Source organism: Populus alba, chromosome 14 (assembly GCF_005239225.2).
Source record: "Populus alba chromosome 14, ASM523922v2, whole genome shotgun sequence".
In the NCBI taxonomy this organism is placed as follows: domain Eukaryota; kingdom Viridiplantae; phylum Streptophyta; class Magnoliopsida; order Malpighiales; family Salicaceae; genus Populus; species Populus alba.
The window spans coordinates 721,584-742,726 of NC_133297.1; the positions used below are offsets into that span (position 1 = coordinate 721,584).

Sequence of the window (21,143 nt, forward strand, 5' to 3'; positions counted from 1 at the left end):
TTGACAAACAAAATTACACAAACATGAAAAAAAAATTAAATGATTAAATTAATTGACTAAATACATTTTTTTTTTGGCATTTATTTTTTAATATATATACAAATATGGGGTAAACATTTTGGTTATGACAGCATTGAAGTTGTTAGATAAAATTCAAAAATAATTTATATTAACTTTATCACATTTTGTGAAATAAAACTAGTTTTTTAGACTTAAAACATTTATAATTTTATTATAAACTTGTGCTAATTTTCTCCTTTCATCTTAATTAAAAGAATAGCACTAAGATTTCAACTTGTATTTTATTAATCATTAATATAATGTAAAAACATTATTTTAATTTAGGAGTTTAAACTAATGAATAAGGTAATAATTTTATATTATCTCTAACATTTTTCAATGTAGAATGACTTTATCTGTATTGTTTGGCGCCATACATTAACTGGTACCCATCCAGTTTATAAAACGCAGCCACAATCTCCAGGATTCATACCATAATTTAAGCATCACTTGACTGATAATATATGTGAACTTGATGCTTTACATGTATTAGTTAGAAGATCTAGCTAATTAATCCGTCATCAATCACAGAATTGAAAGAGGAAAAGACAACTATATAGTAATTTAAATTACTCATTATCAATATTATTACCTAAAAAATTTAAAGGCTTTAAAATATATTTTAAGCTACAGTAAAGTTATCTTTGTGTCTTTTGATCCAAAAATATTAAGTTTTTTTTATTTATTTATTTTGAACAATAAAAAATACTTATTTACCCCAAAATCAACAAAATAAAGAGTTTTTTTTATTTTGCATAAGTTTCTTAATAATAAAAATACATATTTATTTTTAAAATTAAAAAATTATTGTGTTGCTAGATAAGGGTATTGTTTTGGAGTTTTTAAATTTTAATGTATAGTATAATTACATTTTTAACCTTTAAAGACAGAAAACATAAACATAACATTTGAGGTATTTCTGTACTTTGATATAGGTATTTTGTTTAATTGTCGGGGTCAAACTCCCAGGCTTTATGAGCTATCTCCACCATATCCCAGCCTTTATAAACATCATCGTCTTCCTTACCTTCCATCAACCCAAAACAAACAGCACCAGGGAGAGGATAAAAAGTCTTAATCCTCTATTCCTCATGAACGAGTACTGGAAATTTCTCCAGTTTCTCCCCCACCCGTCCCTTCTCTCATTCAATCTCCTCCGTGCCTGGAACCCAGTGCCTACCCTTCATTTCCACCAACCGTGACCCACGGTGCTCCTTAACCCAGCCAATCACTAGTGAAAAAAACCAAACCGAAACCCCTCTCCCCTGCCGCTATTGTCCTCACTTTCTCATCCTAATAGACCGCTGGCCACTGAATCACTACAACAGCAGCCCTCTCGTCGCCTTCCAACAGCCAACAAACCCAGCAAATCATCTCCACTCCCCCTAACCTCTACTGCCCAGCCACCCTCCTTTCTCTTACCATTAAATAGCCACCACTGAACCACCGAACCGGCCACCATCATCAACCTCTCTTTTACCCACAACCACCAAATCTCCCTTTTGACCACACATACCCAAACAACAAATCACCCAAACAAAACCTGTTACTGTTGCCTCCTTCTCCACAGATACCCACGACAGTAACCCCAAACACCCACGGTTGCCACTCCCTCCAAGCCCACGCCCACGACAGCACCGACCTCAGCCAACGATACAGACCAGCCACCACCCGAACCAACCCAGCCGTGAACTGGTCTGACCTCCTCCACGAAATACAGAAGCCACGCCCACAGACCCGAATCGCCTCCCTCTCCCTCACCATCTAGCCACCAGCCCTAACTCCAGTAATAAAAAAAAGAAAATGAAATTAAGGAAGAGGCACTTAGGTTTGGGGAATCAAAATTACAGAAAAAATTAAAGGCTTTTCTCCCAAAAATTACGATTTCTCTGTCTTTTTGCAGGTCTTTTATTTGGCACGTGTTTACACGCGCGAGTAAGTCCAAGATAGTCAATTGATCAGAGCGTGATGTACATTCGCCCACGTGGCCTTGGAGGCTTCTTCAGCATTTTCTGGTGTTTTGTTATTTGTGTTTTAAATTTCATGTATATTGATATTTTTGTTTTATTATTGGGAAAGTCTGATTTTTTATTTATTAATTGGTGGTAGTGATATTTTCATAAAAAAATTAAAAAGAATTGTAAAAAGAGAAGATAATAAAATGATTCATTTATTATTCCGTAATATTTTCTGACCATAGGATTTAATGCTTGATCATCGTAATTCTATTAAAACCTATAGAATAATAATGCTGACCTTCAAGCTTTAGCATCCTCAGAGGTTCAACTTTCACTTAAAAAAAAAAACAATTTAATTAACACATCTTCTTTTAAATAGATTAATATTCAGATTTTAAAATTAAATATCCCATTTAAAAATTTATGTGAAAATTCCTTTTTAAAACTTAATATTAATATATTTGATGAGTACTTTTTCAGAGATTTATATTTTTTTTATGTCATATCTAAAAATTATATCAACCTTACGACAAAATAATTAGAAATTAAAAAAAATAAAAAATAGGCTTAGAAACAATATTGATAGTACATAAAAAAAAATAAAAATTTAATCCTACAAACTATCAACCATCTCCCATAAAAAAAAAAAAAAATGAATTAACCCACTAAATCCCTCTGGTTCGTTTCATGATGATAAACTATCATAATAAAAAATAAATTTAATATTAGAAGATAGTACTAAAAAAACATTGAATGAAAAAAAGTTAAAAAAAATTATTATAATGAATAGTAGGATACAATAAAACCTTTCTTTATTTATTTTAAATTTAATTAATTATATTAATAAAACTAATAATTAAAAGAAAAAAAAAAAGATCACTGTGCATTTGCACAGTCACGGCCGACACTGCTAAAAATATTTTTTCAGTCGCTAGTTTATATAGATAGATATATAGTCTTAAAGAGAGAGAGAGAGAGAGAGAGAGAGAGAATGTGGAGGCTAAAGATCGCAGAGAAAGGGAGCAACCCTTACATATTCAGCACAAATGATTTTGTTGGAAGGCAGATATGGGCGTATGATCCGAATGCTGGAACTCCTGAAGAGCGTGAACAAGTGGAAGAGGCTCGCCGGAATTTTACCAAAAACCGCTCTAAGGTCAAGCCCAGCTCTGACCTTCTTTGTCAATATCAGGTACGAACTCCATGTATCCATTAACAACAACAACAACAATATTTATTTTTTAACCATAGATATTATATGATGAGTTTCTTCTTTCTTACAATATATATATATATATATATATATATATATATATATATATATATATATATATATATATATATATTGTGGCTTACGATCAAATAAAAAAAAAAAAGAGTTTTAGGGGACAGCGAAACAGCTTTATACAAGTCTCATCGCATTCATTTTTTTCCCTCTTAATTACTGGCCTGACTTGTAGATTCTGTGCAGGATTAAATTAATCAACCTAGTTAATTAATTAACATTAAACCTCCAAATTAAGTAGGGTATAGAATGACTATTGATGATATGCATGGACCCATTCAACACTTTTATTTAATTTCATGGAAATAATTATTTTTTAAAACATAATAATTTAAATTCAATTAAGACAAACTAATTTCCTAATATAATTCTTCTTTTTCTTATTAATATTTTTCATTTAAAACATCTTTTTTTTTTTATTCTTTGTCATTCATTTAATAAAAATAAAAACAATGAGAACAAATACAAAAAAAATAAACAATTTAAAATAATGATAAAAAATCCCTCTAATTAAAACTTCTTTGTCTAATAAACATTAATTTTTTTTGGAAATTTTTTAACCAATATTAATGTTTTAGAAAAATATTTTATCATTATTCTAAACACAAGTCTTAATTCTAAAAATATAATGTTCTTACAATTTCCATACACGTGTAATAAAAAACATAGGAATACTATAATGCTAGCGCGTTGTTGCAAGAAAGTCTTAGTTTCAATAAATCTAGCTAATGGTTCCATCTGGAGACTTCCCAACTTAGCTCCTTGTCTAACTTAATCATGTAAAGTTGATTTAATGTGACTTGATTAACTTTGCAGATTAAAAAACAACATAGATTATTGGTCAAAACCTGATTTTTTTAAAAAAATAATTCTTGATGCCATGTTTTTTTATATAATATTAAGACAATGACATCTTATATCAACTCGAATCAACTCAGATTAACCCACACAGTCATGATTTTGTTATTGACCTGACTGAGTTTAATAATTTTGCTTTTTAAAACTATTTTTTTTTAGATTATATGATTATTATATGATTATAAAAATAGATGTTTGTAGGAAAGTCGCATGAAAGGACAATCATGATGGACCGTATAAAAAAAGCGTTTTCTAATGTTATAATATAAATGTTATAATCCAATTCGAGTAAAAGATCAATGATATTTAATAAAATAATATCTCAAATATTTTCTTAATTAATTTAAGAACTTAATAAAATAATAAATCTAATATATTTTGAATCATTTAATTTTAAAGGAATTAAATTTAAATAGAAGGAAATAAAAATAAAAACTTCAAGAGTAAAATGTAGCCTTTTTTTTTTAAATGATGGGTGGATTAGGAATCTTCTGCTAGATTGAATTCCAGTCACCGGAGAGATGACCAAAAAATTAGGCTGGAGTTTTCTTATCCGAAAAACCATTTTCAATTTATTTTTACCAATAAATATTTAATAAACACAATTAAAATCTCATGATATCAAATAAGTTTTAAAACTCAAAATCAAGTCAGGAAAAATCGCGATAACCCCATAATATTTTGTTAGACAGTGAACAAAGAATTCTATATCTCTTTTAGGTGGTTTTTTCTTTTGGTAATGTAATGTAATATCTGTGGTCATTTTTCCTATGACTCCAGCCCTAGCTAGGTAAGATGTAAAGTAGGAACTTGCTGAAGTTGACCAATAATTAACTGCAGTAAAAATATGCTATGGTAACATTTTGCAAAAAAGGGCTATTAAGTGAAAGTAAAAAACATGAATGATCCATGCAGATTCTGAGGGAGAAAAATTTCAAGCAAACAATTCCTGCAGTGAGAGTTGAGGATGGTGAGGAGGTGACATATGAAAAGACCACAACAGCATTAAGGAGGTCAGCCAACTTTCTTTCAGCTTTGCAAGCAAGCGATGGCCACTGGCCTGCTGAAAATTCTGGGGTCCTTTTTTTCCTTCCTCCTTTTGTAAGTATCTTTTTTTTAATATCATTATGCTCATTCATATTTTAATAGAGTAATACTATATATGGATGGACTTTGGCAATTGAGAAATAATTATCCAGGACAAATCATATTGTAGGTGTTTTGCTTCTACATTACTGGGCATCTCAACACCATGTTCCCTCCAGAGTACCGCAAAGAAATCTTTCGTTACATCTACAATCATCAGGTAATTAATTAATTAATTTCTTATCACTTGAAGTAAAAAATAATTTCTTGATCAGAAATCGAATTAATTATGCAGTTTTAAAATATTAATTAACATGATATGTTGCAGAATGAAGATGGTGGGTGGGGCCTGCACATAGAAAGTCACAGCAATATGTTTTGCACAACATTCAGCTACATTTGTCTACGTATGCTTGGGGTAGGGACAGATGAGGAAGCTTGTGCAAGAGGAAGAAAATGGATTCTTGACCGTGGTGGTGTCACTTCCATTCCCTCTTGGGGCAAGACTTGGCTTTCGGTATTTTGTAATTGCCATCATGCATATAACAATACACGCTTTTATCTCACAAAACTAAGATGGTTTTTATTTGTTTATTTATTTTTTAGACGTATGCAGAGTTGTACAATCTGTGATTTAAGCAAGGTACTTTAAGTGAGTGTGTTAATGTTTCTTCTTAATTTGATTCGTTGTAGATTCTTGGTCTTTTTGACTGGCTTGGATGTAACCCAATGCCCCCAGAGTTTTGGATTCTTCCTTCAACCCTTCCTATTCATCCAGGTATTTATTTGTTAGTACAGTTTTCTTAGCTTGATTTGGAAGTTAATTAATATGTAAGTATATAATTAATAATGCTTATAATTAGTTTGATCCCCATGATAAAATGCAGCAAAAATGTGGTGCTATACTCGATTGGTTTACATGCCAATGTCATATCTCTATGGAAAAAGATTTGTAGGGCCAATTACACCTCTGATTCTATCACTGAGAGAAGAACTGTACCTTCAGCCTTACGAAAGTGTCAAGTGGAAGCATGTCAGACATTTATGTGCAAAGGAGGATCTTTACTATCCACATACCTTGATTCAGGACTTCCTTTGGGATAGTCTGTATTTGATGTCTGAACCCCTTCTTACTCGCTGGCCCTTTAACCAATTGATCAGAAAGAAGGCTCTTGAAGTGACAATGAAGCACATTCATTATGAAGATGAGAGCAGTAGATACATTACTATTGGATGTATAGAGAAGGTGCTGTGCATGCTTTCATGTTGGGTTGAGGATCCAGATGGTGTTGCTTTCAAGAGGCATCTTGCTAGGGTTCCTGATTTCTTGTGGGTTGGAGAAGATGGAATGAAGGTTCAGACATTTGGTAGTCAGTTGTGGGATGCTACATTTAGTTTTCAAGCTTTGTATAGTAGTGATCTTGGTGAAGAAATCAAGCCTACACTTGCCAAAGCATTTGATTTCATCAAGAAATGTCAAGTTGTGGATAATCCAGCAGGTGACTTCAGAGGCATGTATCGTCACATTTCTAGAGGATCATGGACTTTCTCTGATCAAGATCATGGCTGGCAAGTTTCTGATTGTACTGCAGAAGCTTTAAAGGTTAACATGACATCAACTATATTAAAATTTTCTTTTTTGAAAACATTTTATAAAATGAAGTAGCACTGATTGTTATCCTCTGTTGTGTTGTGCAGTGTGTTCTCTTTGCTCAAATGTTGCCTTCTGAATACGTTGGTGAGAAATTGGATCCTCGGATGATTTTTGAAGCTGTCAATATCATTCTTTCACTACAGGTGAGTTAGTGATTGGGTTTAGCTGCTTTATCTTACGAACTGTTCTGTTCTGTTCTGCACTTTTTTTTTCTTCCAAAGAAATGCATCTAGAATGGTATCAGAATTTTGATCTTCATTCTATAATTACATTCAGGGACCAAGAGGTGGCCTATCAGGCTGGGAGACTATTCGAGGTGAAATGTGGTTAGAGGTAACTTGTATGCTAACATCTTTTCCTTTTCGTTTTAAAATAAAAAATGTCTTTAACTAACACCATCATATCAACTGAATACCTTTTTTTGTCTTTTGTGTTCTTAGAAACTCAATCCTCTGGAATTTGCGGAGAACATAGTCATCGAGCATGAGTGGGAATTTTCATACAATCTTCCTATATATATATTTATTTATTTTGTACCATAAATATTAAATTTCTCTGGTTCTGATTATGAATATGTTGTCATACAATGCAGCTATACTGAGTGCACATCATCTGCAATCCAAGTATTTGTGATGTTTATGAAGATGTACCCAGGACATAGGAAGAAAGAAATTGAGACTTCTGTTGCAAGAGCTGTCGAATATCTCAAAATGATTCAAATGCCAGATGGTTCATGGTATGGAAACTGGGGAGTTTGCTTCATTTACAGCACATGGTATGCACTTGTTGGTCTAGCAGCTGCTGGAAAAACCTACTATAACAACCAAGCAATGCGTAGAGGCGTCGATTTTCTACTCAGGGTACAGTCTCCAGATGGTGGCTGGGGTGAGAGCTACCTATCTTGCCCAAACAAGGTAATTAACTTTACTTCTGCAATCCAATTATTCCGAGACAAGAGGGAAAACACTTTGAATAAAGATTAATGTTGAGCTTCATTTATCAGATATACACATCTCTAGAAGAAAACCGATCAACTTATGTACAATCAGCCTGGGCTATGCTTGGTTTGATTCATGCTGGCCAGGTCAGTTCCTTATGTACTAGTTGATCTTTTCCCAGTTGCTTTGGTTCTGCATATACATTATGCTAATCTTCTTTCCGAATTTCAATTCGTGTATTAATATTTTTGTCATTATTTTTGTTTGAAATAGGCGGACAGGGATCCAACTCCACTTCACCGTGCCGCTAAGTTGTTGATCAATTCTCAAGCTGAAGATGGTAGCTATCCGCAGCAGGTATCTTGTCATGACCTAGCCATTGTAACAATCTATACTGATATGGATATGGTTCCTCCCATTTCCTTGAATTTTCCACTTGAATTTGTTTTATCATTATCTGAATTTTTCGGCAGGAAATTACTGGAGTTTTCAAGAATAACTGCATGTTACACTACCCTATCCATAAGAATGTTTTCCCCTTATGGGCTCTGGCAGAATACCGAAAAAAATTTCCATTTCCTTCCAAGAAGCTTTGAATCAACCTACGGATTTTGTTCAACAAGATATATATATATATATATATATATATATATATATATATATATATATATATATAGCTGTTTGTGCTGAGAAGCAGGAAAATTGTGAGTGTTGAAACTGCACAGACCCCATATGCATATATGGGGCGGGGGGCAGGCTTATTTTAAGTCAATAAATATATGCTCACAGAAGCTTGTATAAAGTTGAACCAAAAACTAAGTTTCTCGTAATCACATGTATTTATTATATTAATCAAAGAAATACAGTCTTCTGATCCTGTAAATTAGAATGGATGATCTTCTACATGTAACTACTCAATATTTTGATGCGACTGATCATCATTTCTAGGCATGAATAGCCTACAATTCCAGCTAGTTTCATCTGTCAATAGGGATTTTGGTGGTTTGTTTTCTTTTTGTTTGTTGTTAGGGCCTTAGAAGCCAACCAAGGCAAGTTTAAAACTGAAAAAATAAAAATATATATCAGACATTAACTGCATAGATATAGCAGACAGGATACCTATTAATCCAACATTAGACATAAGCTAAAATTAGCATAGCTGCCTAATATAACAGCACTAACAACTAATCATCATAATAAAATCGAAGGCTGGCCTTGGATCTCTCCTGTACTCACCTCTCCCTTCTACGCTGTCACGCAGGCAAATCTTAGTTGCTTGACCAACTTCCATTTTTATTTTCCATTGTTATCTCTGCATCCTGGTCATCTTTACTATTCCTGGAATTGCACATCAACTGTGTTGGTGTCCAGGTTATTGCGTTCTCCATTTCTGAAAGACGAAGAAATTAAGACAAAAATATGCCAATGAAAACTTCCGACAATTGATAATTCTGGAGAGAATAGTAAACATTTGAGAATTCTTGAGCACTGTACTAATGGTTATGGCTGCGCACGTAGCAAAGTTTGCGCGCGCAACCACCTCATCATTAGTCCCCCTTGTTCTTGCTTTTGTGTTATCCATTGTGGTTACATCCTTTGGTTCACCAGATTCCGACGCTCTTTTAAAGTTCAAGGACCAGCTAGCGAACAACGAGGCTATTAATAGCTGGAATCCCTCTGTGAAACCATGTGAATGGGAGAGATCAAATTGGGTCGGTGTGCTGTGTTTGAATGGAAGCATTCGGGGTTTGCAGCTTGAACATATGGCACTATCCGGCGATATTGATTTGGATGCACTTGCTCCCTTGCATTCGTTTAGAACACTAAGCCTTATGGACAACAATTTTGATGGTCCGTTGCCTGATTTCAGGAAACTAGGGAAGTTGAAAGCGTTGTATTTGTCAAATAACCGATTCTCAGGAGACATTCCTGACAAAGCATTTGAAGGCATGGGTTCATTAAAGAGACTGTATCTGGCAAATAATCTTCTTACAGGCAAGATTCCTTCGTCACTTGCTACCTTGTCTAAGTTGATGGAATTGAAACTTGAAGGAAACCAATTTCAAGGCCAAATACCTAATTTTCAACAGAAGAGTATGAAGACAGTAAATGTAGCCAGCAATGAACTGGAGGGTCCAATCCCAGAAGCCCTAAGCAGATTGAGTCCACATTCATTTGCGGGTAATCTTTCTATCCAAGCACAGATTACTTATGCGACTTTATGATGTATCTTTAACCTTTCAGCAGCATTTTCCTGAGAAAACCTTTCTTAACTAAATCATTTTCAGGCAATAAAGGACTATGTGGACCCCCGTTAGGGCCATGCATACCCTCTCCACCTTCTACCCCCAAATCCAATGGGAAGAAATTTAGCATTCTATACATTGTAATCATTGTATTGATTGTGCTGCTAATGCTAGCAGCCATTGCTTTTGCTTTCCTTTTGTTTTCCCGAAAAAAATGTAAAAGTCGAATACAGAGGACAGCATCATCACCAGAGGAGAACTCCAACAAAATGGTGGCTTCTTACTATAGAGATGTACATCGTGAATTGTCAGAGACTAGTTCTCATGCAAAGAAGGCTGATCATGGAAAGTTGACATTCCTGAAGGATGACATTGAGAAGTTTGATTTGCAAGACTTGCTTACAGCCTCAGCAGAAGTTTTGGGGAGTGGGACATTTGGATCTTCATATAAGGCAGTTGTCGTTGGACAACCTGTGGTTGTTAAGAGGTATCGGCATATGAGCAATGTGGGGAGAGAAGAGTTCCATGAGCACATGAGAAGGTTAGGGAGGTTGAAACATCCCAACTTGCTGCCTCTTGCGGCTTATTACAATAGGAGGGATGACAAGCTTTTGGTTACGGAGTTCGCTGAGAATGGTAGCCTGGCTAGTCACCTTCATGGTAAGTTCATGATGCATCAACTGTACTTTTTCTGAAATCGTCAAGTCTTTGTGTTCTTACAGCCATTCTGCCTGTCTTCTACAGGAAATCATTCACCGGAAGAAGATGGACTTCATTGGCACATCCGCTTGAAAATCGTCAAAGGAGTAGCCAGGGGTTTGGCTTTTCTCTACAATGAGCTTCCTATAATTGCTCCTCATGGACACCTAAAATCTTCCAACGTGCTCCTAGACGAGTCATTCGAGCCTCTCTTGACAGATTATGCTCTAAGACCCGTGGTCAACCCTGAACATGCCCACATGTTCATGATGGCTTACAAGTCACCTGAGTATGCACAGCAAAGCCGGACATCAAACAAGACAGATATATGGAGTTTTGGCATTTTAATACTGGAGATGTTAACTGGCAAGTTCCCTGAGAACTATCTAACACCATGTTATAACAGTGATGCAGACTTAGCAACTTGGGTTAATAACATGGTGAAGGAAAAGCGAACAAGTGAAGTGTTTGATAAGGAAATAGTGGGAACAAAAAATAGCAAAGGAGAAATGATAAAGCTTTTGAAGATTGGATTAAGTTGCTGTGAAGAGGATGTAGAGAGAAGGTTGGACATTAAGGAAGTTGTCGAGAAGATTTATGTACTGAAAGAAGGAGACGAAGATGAAGAACTTTACGGGAGTGAAGGGAATGCATATAGTGTTAGAGGGAATGACCAGGAAGGATATTCCTTCACATTGGATCGATGATTGTCGGAGGAGCATGAAGTAAAAGGCATATAGAACAATATCACAAGGGATGACGGGTTTCCTGACTCCCACACAGTGAAGAAGAACATGAAGAGTGGAGTGATCTGTTATGAGGGTTAGCTTTCTCTGTTAACTGTAGAAAATGTTGTAAAGCAACAATGGGGGTTGATTAGCTGATAGAATTTTAATTTTATGTTTTTGGGTTTTAGAGGGAAAGAGGAAAAAAGGAAACCTGTAAGAATATTTTTTCTTCTTCCATTCAAATCATTTTGGTCATCATTTGTGTTATCTTCCCCGCATGAAAAGTAATACTAATAGGTACGCCTGATTCATAGCATCACAGTAAACCAGGTCTGATTTGTAACAATCCTTGTTATTCTTCACTCCTGACTACGGCAGATTTTTGTAAACTTAGCAATTTATTTCCAGCTGCTAGAATTCACACGCATGTCCTCGTCCTCCCATATATTTTCTGTCTCTTTTCTCGGTAAGTTTATGATGCATTTGAATTCTCCCTGCAGTGTATGCTCCTGTCATAAGGCATCATAGGCTCAAGCTTTGCTATCATTCTTAAACTCAAACTAGAGTCGGAGGTAGTATTTTTCCACAGGGAAGTCTTCCAATGACATGCTGTTAAGGTTTTCTCGCCCTTGAGGGCTTGATCAAATGGATAGTCAATGTTGCAATCTTTATCACCAGATATTCCTCAAAAAGGAATGAAAAAAAAAAAAAAATTTCTTCATGAAGATTTAAAAAGTCACAATTTTATTTACTGAGAACTTTATGCTTTTCAGACTGATGATTACATTTGGAACAAGAATTAGCACATTTAATTAAATTACAGAGATCACCTTGACCAGCAGGGCGTATCTAGTTGAAGGTGGAAATATATACACTTGATGATAATTCATGTGGGTGAAAAATAACATTAATTAACAAAAACTAAAGGGTGGGGTAAATTAACTTTCACCCACATTCATTGCAGATTATAATTTGTTTATTTTTTTTTGTTGATTTTATTTTTAAATATTAGGTAATTAAGAATTTAGTTTTGTATTTTATTTTATTTTATCTTTTTTATAGGATTAACATGGTTTATAAATTTTCTAGAATAACTCAGATTGCTTCAATATAAGGGTTTGATAAGGTATCTTTTTAATTGACCTTGATTTTTTTTACCGTGTATATTTTTTTTCTCATAATTAAAAAAAATAATTTAGATAAAAGTCATGTTATTAAACTTTTATAAAATCCATAGACATGTTTACAAGTTTGGTTGGTTAACCTGGTTCGTGAGTTTGACAAGTTAAATTTTTTTTTTCAATTTTATTTTATTTTATCCTTAGATATTGAGTTAATTGATAATTCAATTTCATAATTGATTTTGTTTTGCTTTCTATGAGGTTATCATGGTCTAAGAAAAATCTCAGTATTGGGTTGGTGTTTAATTTTATTATCATATAATTAAATAAAAAATAATTTAAAAAATAAATTATAATCTCACTGGTATTGTCCGAATATGCTTTTTTTCTTTAATTGTTCAAAATTTATTTATTTATTTAAATAAAAAATAGTTTTTTAAAAAATAAATTATAATCTCACTAGAGTTAATAACCATGTTTGTAGGTTTCGAGAGTTTACTTATTGTCAGGATATGCTTTTTTTTCTTTAATTGTTCTAAATTTATTTATTTTTTCAATTTCTTTCTTTACTATTGGAGTTGGTGTTCAATTTTTTTATTGTTTATTTTTGTTATCATATAATTAAATAAAAAATAATTTTTAAAAAATAAATTATAATCTCATTAGCGTTCATAACCCTGTTTGTAGGTTTCGAGGGTTTACTTACTGTCCGGATATGCTTTTTTTTCTTTAATTGTTCTAAATTTATTTATTTTTTCAATTTCTTCCTTTATTATTGGAGTTGGTGTTCAATTTTTTGATTGTTTATTTTTTTTATCGTATAATTAAATAAAAAATAGTTTTTAAAAAAATAAATTACAATCTCACTAGAGTCCATAACCCTGTTTGCAGGTTTGGAGAGTTTACTTAACTGGTTGAGAAATAAACAAAATAATTTATTCATGTTTGTTTTCTATAGTGTTATCATCGTATTAAATAGGTGTTTATTTTATATTGGTATTTAATTTTACGAGCATCTATTTTTATCATATAATTAAGTAAAAATTATTGATTAAAATATTTATTTATTAAACTTGGTAGAGTCCATAATCCGGGTCGTAGAGGGACCAGGATCAATCTAATTTGTCACTATCTCAATAAAAAAAAAAAATTAAGTTGTCATCTTTAAGTTTATTTTTTAAAAAAATCTAAACCATGTTCTTACTAATTATCAAGATTGCATTTAAAACCATGAAATTAATTGATTTAATTCAAGTTAGCTCCCAAGTGATTTAATTGGTAACTTTAGTTAGGTAAAGAATTGAGTCGGAAGATTTAAAAATTCATCCATTCAATCAAATTTAATAATATTGTCAAAAAAAAATTTTAATACTTTTAATCTTTTTTAACATTTAAATAAAAATTAATTCGACCCACAGTGTATAGAATTTGCAATGAATGAACAAGTTACAAGTTAATTTATTAAGCACCTAGTAGTCAAGCGGTAAAGGAGTGAATGAGGGTGTAGATATTGTATCGATGAACTCTCTTTGGTAGTTTAATTGTTAGAAGTGACTGATCACTGGTACTGTATAGTTCATTATATTCTGTGTATTTAAAAAAAAAAGATTATAATGTAATAAAAAAATATTACAAATGTGTTGACTCATTACTTATATATAAGTATTACATTAAGATGGCAAAGGATCTCTTCCTTACATTTCGATGCTATTGTACTCCCAAATATGTACGTTTCTGAGCCTTTCATTGTTATTCCTCCTTTCCACGATATAAATATGCACCTTTAGGCATGGAAAATGTCTAGAACATGAGAAGAATAAAAGAAGTTAAAATCTATAGGAATCTCTCTTATAAACACAAGCATCCAAAATGATGGAAGAAAACCATCATTTTTCAATGTCTCATGCCTTTATGCAGATAGATGTGCACATGTACCTTGTTTTCTCCTTTCAATTTCAACATACAGATTTTTTTTTTTTTTTTGTATCAGGTACATTGCCTTGATGTTGCACTTGAAAGCACAGATATAGCAAAAGCAATAACAGAATATGTTTCCCATGCAGCAATCGAGACTGTAGTTCTCGGAACCCCATCACGGAGTGGATTTATGAGGTATTTTTGCAGTCCCTAGCCCTCTCCTGACTTGGCAACTCTACCTGCACACACCCCACCAGAATTTAAATTCAGGCTACCTTCAATCTGTGTAAAAACAGGAAGAGCAGACTATTTCCAACAAAAGGAACTCAGTTTTACTTGAAGTGTACACCTTTTGGTATTGTGGTTCGGGTGTGTTTCAAAATGCATTTGGATTGATGCTGTTTTAGGTCCTCTCTTATGGTTTCGAGATCCTCACATCAAAAACGTTGAAAAGCATTCAAAACAGCATCAGTTTTGGTCCTATTTCAGATGAAAAGCACTTTGTTTTCACACAGGTCAACTTTCAGAATACTAGCAGAATTTTATATATTCTCCTTAACTCTGAACTTTGATTGGCAATATCTGATAAGCAAATCATTGAACAGATACATCATTTACTTGGAAGAGGAGGACAGGGTCATAGTGTAAAATCATTTGCAGATCTCATGTCAGAAACTGACATATCATTTGTCAGCTCCAGCAGGCCAAGCACAGACGGCATGTCTTCTGTAACCTATGATTTCATGGATTCTGGAGCAACCCCTCGGTTTTCAACTAGCTCAGACACTAGCTTTGCATCTATACACTCAGGACCAAAGTTCTTTAGCTCCAATTACCATCACGGATTTTCATCAATTTCACAAGATAGCGGTTCAACACACAGCCTGGTAAGCAATTAACCGTTTGACAATAGCATGATTAGGTAAATAAGCTAACCTAACCATCAAACACTGTAAACACCTAAGGAAATAAAGGATGTTTAATAATAGATTTATTATTTTAATCATTTTTTTCCTGTTAACAGGAAAATTAATCTAGTTAGATCATATCCTCAAGTTGTTTGATTCAGGTTATACTGTGAATATTGTCAAGAACATGCAATTTAAGTTTTTCTTCGTTTTTCTCTTGGGTTATACACTGAATTCTGCAAAATAGCTAAGATTATTCGGTCCATTTAGATAGAGTAACATCCTATGATGGCTTGTAGCATAATCTTACATCGATCTTTCCATGATTGGAAAAAGCAATTTTATATTTTGATTTCTTTAGCCTTTCATTTGTTGTTTTAACTTTAAAGTCAATAAGACTGCGCAAAGTGTGATAATAAAGCACAGATGCATGATCTAAATGCTTTCTCCTAATCTGTAATTGAAACATATAGGATGACATGGAGTCTGAGATGAGGAGGCTAAAACTAGAGTTGAAGCAAACAATGGACTTGTACAACGCAGCATGTAGAGAAGCACTTACAGCAAAACGGAAGGTACAGAGAATTCATGTTTTCTACGTGCACTAGTAAGATTCCCAGTAGGTTCTAAAATGGTATGTGTATAGGCAACAGAGCTGAATCGCTGGAGAATAGAAGAAGAACGAAGATTGGAAGAGTCTAGGTTTTCTGAAGAAGCTGCACTGTCGATTATAGAGCAAGAGAAACCCAGGTGCAGAGAAGCCATAGACGCTGCTGAAGAAGCTGAGAAGAGAGCTAAAATAGAAGCGCAAAGGAGACTCAACATAGAGAAAACCCTCAAAGAAGCTGCAAAAACGAAAAGAGCAAAGGATAATCTATCTTATCATGGTATCAGATACAGGAGATACAGTATTGAGGAGATTGAAGTAGCAACACAATACTTTTCGGAATCAAAGAAGATTGGGGAAGGAGGTTATGGCCCAGTTTACAACTGTTATCTTGATCATACACCAGTTGCAGTCAAGGTTTTACGTCCTGATGCAGCCCAAGGAAGGTCTCAATTTCAAAGAGAGGTGAGAAACAAAGAAAACTGATTAATAATGCGATTGAAATGCTTTTCCAAAGTGCTTTTTTGTCTAAAAGGTACCAGATTGGTGATTTTTAGATGCTTTTGAATGATTTTGACTTTGACATATCAAAACCATTAAAAAGCACCAGTAAATGCATCAGATGGATGTTTTCTCAACCAAAACCTTATTGAAAATCACCTGACCTGCAGTGCCTCGAGTGTTCTAAATTGAAAGAGAAAAACAACAATGAGCATAACATTTTCAAAGCATATGAATCGAAGTTATGTAGACAATTTTTTAAGAGAAGAAAATGAGCATTATGGAATTGAAAATCTAGTCTGTACCTTGCAGGTTGAAGTGCTTAGCTTAATACGGCATCCAAACATGGTACTGCTTCTAGGAGCCTGCCCAGAGTATGGTATTCTAGTCTATGAATACATGGCAAAAGGAAGCTTAGAAGACTGTCTCTTCAAGAGAGGGAATACACCAGCTCTTTCTTGGCAAATCAGGTTCCGAATTGCAGCTGAGATAGCCATAGGTCTGCTCTTTCTCCATCAGACCAAGCCAGAGCCACTGGTTCACCGTGACCTCAAGCCAGGAAACATTTTGCTAGACAGCAATTACACCAGTAAGATTAGTGATGTTGGATTGGCCAGGCTTGTTCCTACTACTTCTGAGAATGTAACACAATACCACATGACATCAGCTGCTGGAACTTTCTGCTGTATTGATCCAGAGTATCAACAAACTGGAATGCTTGGTGTGGAATCTGATGTATATTCCTTAGGGATCTTGCTTCTGCAAGTCATAACAGCCAAGCCACCAATGGGCTTGACTCACATTGTTGAACAAGCAATTGAAAATGAGTCGCTCAAAGAAGTTCTAGACTCAGATGTGCCTGATTGGCCAATTGAAGAGACTTTATGTTTTGCAAAGCTTGCACTCCAATGTGCAGAACTGAGACAGGCCAGATCTTGGCACGGAAGTCTTGCCAGAGCTCAACAGACTGAGAGATTTTGCTGAAGAAAAGATGAACTACCTTTTCTTAGCTAAAGGTTTCGGCCCCTCTCCCAACCACAGCCTAGTTTCAATAACTCCTCCCATCAGCCAAATCTCAACAACTCCCACCAACCTTAGCCAAACTTCTGCAACTCCCACCAACCTCAGTCAAGTTTCAATAACTCAGGTTAGTACTGACACAATTCCTTTGCTTATGAGCTCACTGAAAGTTAAACCCAGGCAACACTCTTAAAGAATGAGGAAGAAAAGGGACTGTTACATGAAATTTCAAGAAAGAAGTATTAAACAAATGCCATCACAAGATTTGACATGATCATTGTTTTGTAGTAGCAAGCATATAAATTCTCCATTTTCCCAACTAAACTGGGGATATTAGATTTAATTCTAAATATTTTTGATAAACATTCTGCAGGAAGCGATTAGCAACACAGTAGTTGGAAATCTAGGAAGCCCAAAGAGCCAATCAAGCACTTAATGGCAAACAAAAGCAGAAGCAGGTACTAAAAACGATTATGTTATTACATGGAAATTAAAGGTCACCTTAATTATTATTAACTTGTTCGAAAAATTTCTCTCAGAGCCAACACAAGAAAGCTAAAAGAAGGCCAATGGCAGTTTTCTTGCAGCGACAATTTTACAGAGAATCCATCCAATAAGCAATTTTAGCCCCTGACAGCAGAAACATGAAGTTGGGAATTATGTGTTGCTTTGGGTTTTCAATGTATATATATATGATGCACATAACTCAAATGCTGTTATTTTACAACTTTTTCAGACATGTACCTTTTCTGCTATCAGTAAAAGGTTTCAAACCATATATATACCTGGCATAACTCAAATGCTGTAATTTTACTCTACTTTGAAAATCTGGCAAACAATGGGAAAAATCAAAATTCTCACTTACACACATTTATCATAGCACCAGAAGTCCTAAACTATACCAATCCATACATTTTAATGAACTTGATCTTATTTTTTCCCTTTCAATTCTCCGTCAGTAAACTAGAAAAGAGCAAGAAAACCCCATTTTTCTTTTCCCTCGTTTGTTCTTAACCAAACTGGCCATGAAAAGAGAAAGTGAGCAAGAAACAACACCAGCACTTCTCAGTCTTGCACTCATCAGCTTCTTCTGATACTTGAAATCAAGATAAGGAAACGGATAAAATAAAGGGTCAAGGTGAAGAAGTCAAGTCTAAAAGTGAGGCCTAGGTTGAGATTCAGGTTTGTCTCTCTTTCTCTTTTATTATTTATGGAACTTATTGTTACGCGCGTAGGAAAAATTATGGAAAATTATGTAATTACGCACTCACGAGTGGTTTTATTTATGGAAAAACTGAAAAGTTGTATTCTTCTTCTATAGGCCGAAAGTCGAGAAAGAAGAAGTTCATAGCCCAGATGATGTTCAACGTTTGTACTTGGTGCTAGGGCCAGAGTCTGGTGACAGACAACATTCCTCAACATACACATCATAAAACCACTAATCAAAAATAGGAGGAAGCTCAGACATGCTCTTAAACCTAATCAAAAAGTGCTTCCAAAAAAAAGAAAGAAACCAGCAGGATCTCTGAAAAGAAACAAAACTACGAATCATAGAGAAAAATCGCAAATCACGAACCGGAGCAGCATCACGCAACCTAAGCCATGGAACATCAGGTGGTTGCGCCAGCAAAAGGTCGTCAAAAGAGCCGAAATCCTGAGAAAGAAAGCAGAAAATAACACCACGGAGCTAAAACCAACTCTAAATAAATGAATAAATTCGGGACAATACATGGGGAAAAAACCGTCAAATGACAATGGGTGAGAAAAAAAATGGAAACCTGGAAGATGATAAAAAACCAACGACGGTAAATTGAATTCCAATAGAGCTACACCACTGTGCAGAAGAGAGAAAGCAGGAATGCAAAACCATGTAAAGAAAAGAGATAGATTATCATAGCGAATCCTTTATAGGTTTCCCAATCAGACTCAAATCAAGCTGAAAATTAATACCTAAATTCTCATCGATCAAAGTTGATGCAAAACGCACTCCCATTGGTGGCTTCAATTGAGAGGGAAGGGCAGGGCGGGAAACCAGGCGAAGAGAGGCAGAGTCAAAGGCAGATGCAAAATGAGTGGATGAGTCTAACGCAATAGGTAGCAGGCCCAAGCAAAAGAAAACAATAGCCCAAGAACAAAAACAATCATCTCCCAGCCCAAAGCCCACCAACATCACCCCAACAGATGGAAAAAAAAGCCAGGCAAGATTAGTTGACCGTGAGTTAAAATTCACTATATACAATATATTAAAAAAGATTAATCTTTTTTATTTATTATGCACTCTCTCATGTAACATTGTGGATTGAAGCATTGTATTTTTTAAAAGTTTTCACTTTTGATCTTCGAACTTTTATTTTACATGATTTGATTTTTTGAGCTCAAATTAGAGGGCAAGTTGCAAATTTTGTTAAAACATTCATTTTAGTCTCCTCATCTTTTTTTAAATTTATGTTTTGAATGATCCAAACATGTTTTATTTTATTTTTATGGTTTGTGGCATATATTATACAATATACAAAAAAAAAAGATCAGTTTTTGTTTTGTTTATTATGGACTATCTCATTGTCATGACCTGATTTTCGGATTCATGACGGACATATAAATAAGGTCTCTCTTCAAGGTTCCATACTTATATGAATCCAAACTCACATACAAACTTAACCTTTAAATAACTCAATCAGAATTCACGCAACAGTAATAACAAAACTAACTTCATAATATAATTTAATTATCTTAATGCAATAGTTAATATAAATTCATAGTTGTGGAGCATTAACTAGACATAAAAAAAAAGTACAAATTTCAACCAAGAGAGCAAGTTATGAAGGTTCAATAAAAGCGACCTGCTAACAAGATATAAGCCTAAAAAATAATAAGACTTGATAATAATTCACTAGATAACCCTCAATTATTCATCAAAACAGTTTGAAAAAGCTAATATTACAACTAGGGACCAATCTAGAATTTTGGCAAAATTTCAAGGGTCAAATTGCAAATTTGCCAAATTGGAGGACCAAAATAAAAATGTCATAAATTCTAACTATACTGGAATTTTTTTCAAAATCCATCCTCAGTTCTGTCTAGAATCTCAAATTATATTCTAGGAACTAATCTAGAATTTTAGCATATTTTTAAGGGTCAAATTGTAATTTTATCAAATTGGAAGACCAAACTAAAAATATCATAATTTCATAATTATACTGGAATTTTATGCATAATTCATCTTTAATTTTTTTATTCTATTTACACTTATCAATTGTTATTCCATTACCAAAATACCTTTTATTCATTTATACCCACTTTTAAGCTTTTAATCCTTTGTTGCCTTTTCCTATTTTCTTTCATTTTCAAAACATCACACTCATGTAACACTGTATTTTTTTTTTTAATTTGAACTTTTATTTTGTATGATTTGGTCCTTTTAGTCCAAATTAAATCCGAATTGCTGGAGTATCTTTGGTAGATGCTTTGACTACGATGCTTGATCCAACCATCCCTCTTACAACTTCAGAGTGGGAGGTTAGCTTTGTATCCCTTGTAAAGATATGAAATTTGAACTG

General features: G+C 34.0%; 2 protein-coding genes, 1 long non-coding RNA gene and 1 pseudogene across 3 annotated transcripts; all 4 read left to right on the forward strand.

Annotated features, from left to right (window-relative positions):
• Positions 1-2,800: 2,800 nt before the first annotated feature.
• LOC118037554 (beta-amyrin synthase) lies at positions 2,801-8,772 on the forward strand. The gene is made up of 13 exons (XM_073404555.1): positions 2,801-3,210; positions 5,077-5,262; positions 5,378-5,467; positions 5,576-5,764; positions 5,941-6,025; positions 6,135-6,850; positions 6,946-7,044; positions 7,178-7,234; positions 7,342-7,388; positions 7,494-7,815; positions 7,905-7,985; positions 8,113-8,196; positions 8,313-8,772. Exons 1-13 carry the CDS (start codon positions 3,010-3,012, stop codon positions 8,433-8,435), a joined length of 2,280 nt encoding a protein of 759 aa, XP_073260656.1. The 5' UTR covers positions 2,801-3,009; the 3' UTR covers positions 8,436-8,772.
• Positions 8,773-8,906: 134 nt separating this feature from the next.
• Positions 8,907-11,653, forward strand: LOC118037645 (pollen receptor-like kinase 4). Its single transcript, XM_035043694.2, has 3 exons — positions 8,907-10,020; positions 10,128-10,745; positions 10,830-11,653. Exons 1-3 carry the CDS (start codon positions 9,336-9,338, stop codon positions 11,489-11,491), a joined length of 1,965 nt encoding a protein of 654 aa, XP_034899585.1. The 5' UTR covers positions 8,907-9,335; the 3' UTR covers positions 11,492-11,653.
• A 2,655-nt stretch (positions 11,654-14,308) lies between these two features.
• Positions 14,309-17,779, forward strand: LOC118035519 (U-box domain-containing protein 34-like; annotated as a pseudogene).
• A 642-nt stretch (positions 17,780-18,421) lies between these two features.
• LOC140954502 (uncharacterized) lies at positions 18,422-19,099 on the forward strand. The gene is made up of 2 exons (XR_012167832.1): positions 18,422-18,768; positions 18,908-19,099. It is a non-coding gene; the product is annotated as an uncharacterized lncRNA (long non-coding RNA).
• Positions 19,100-21,143: the final 2,044 nt, after the last annotated feature.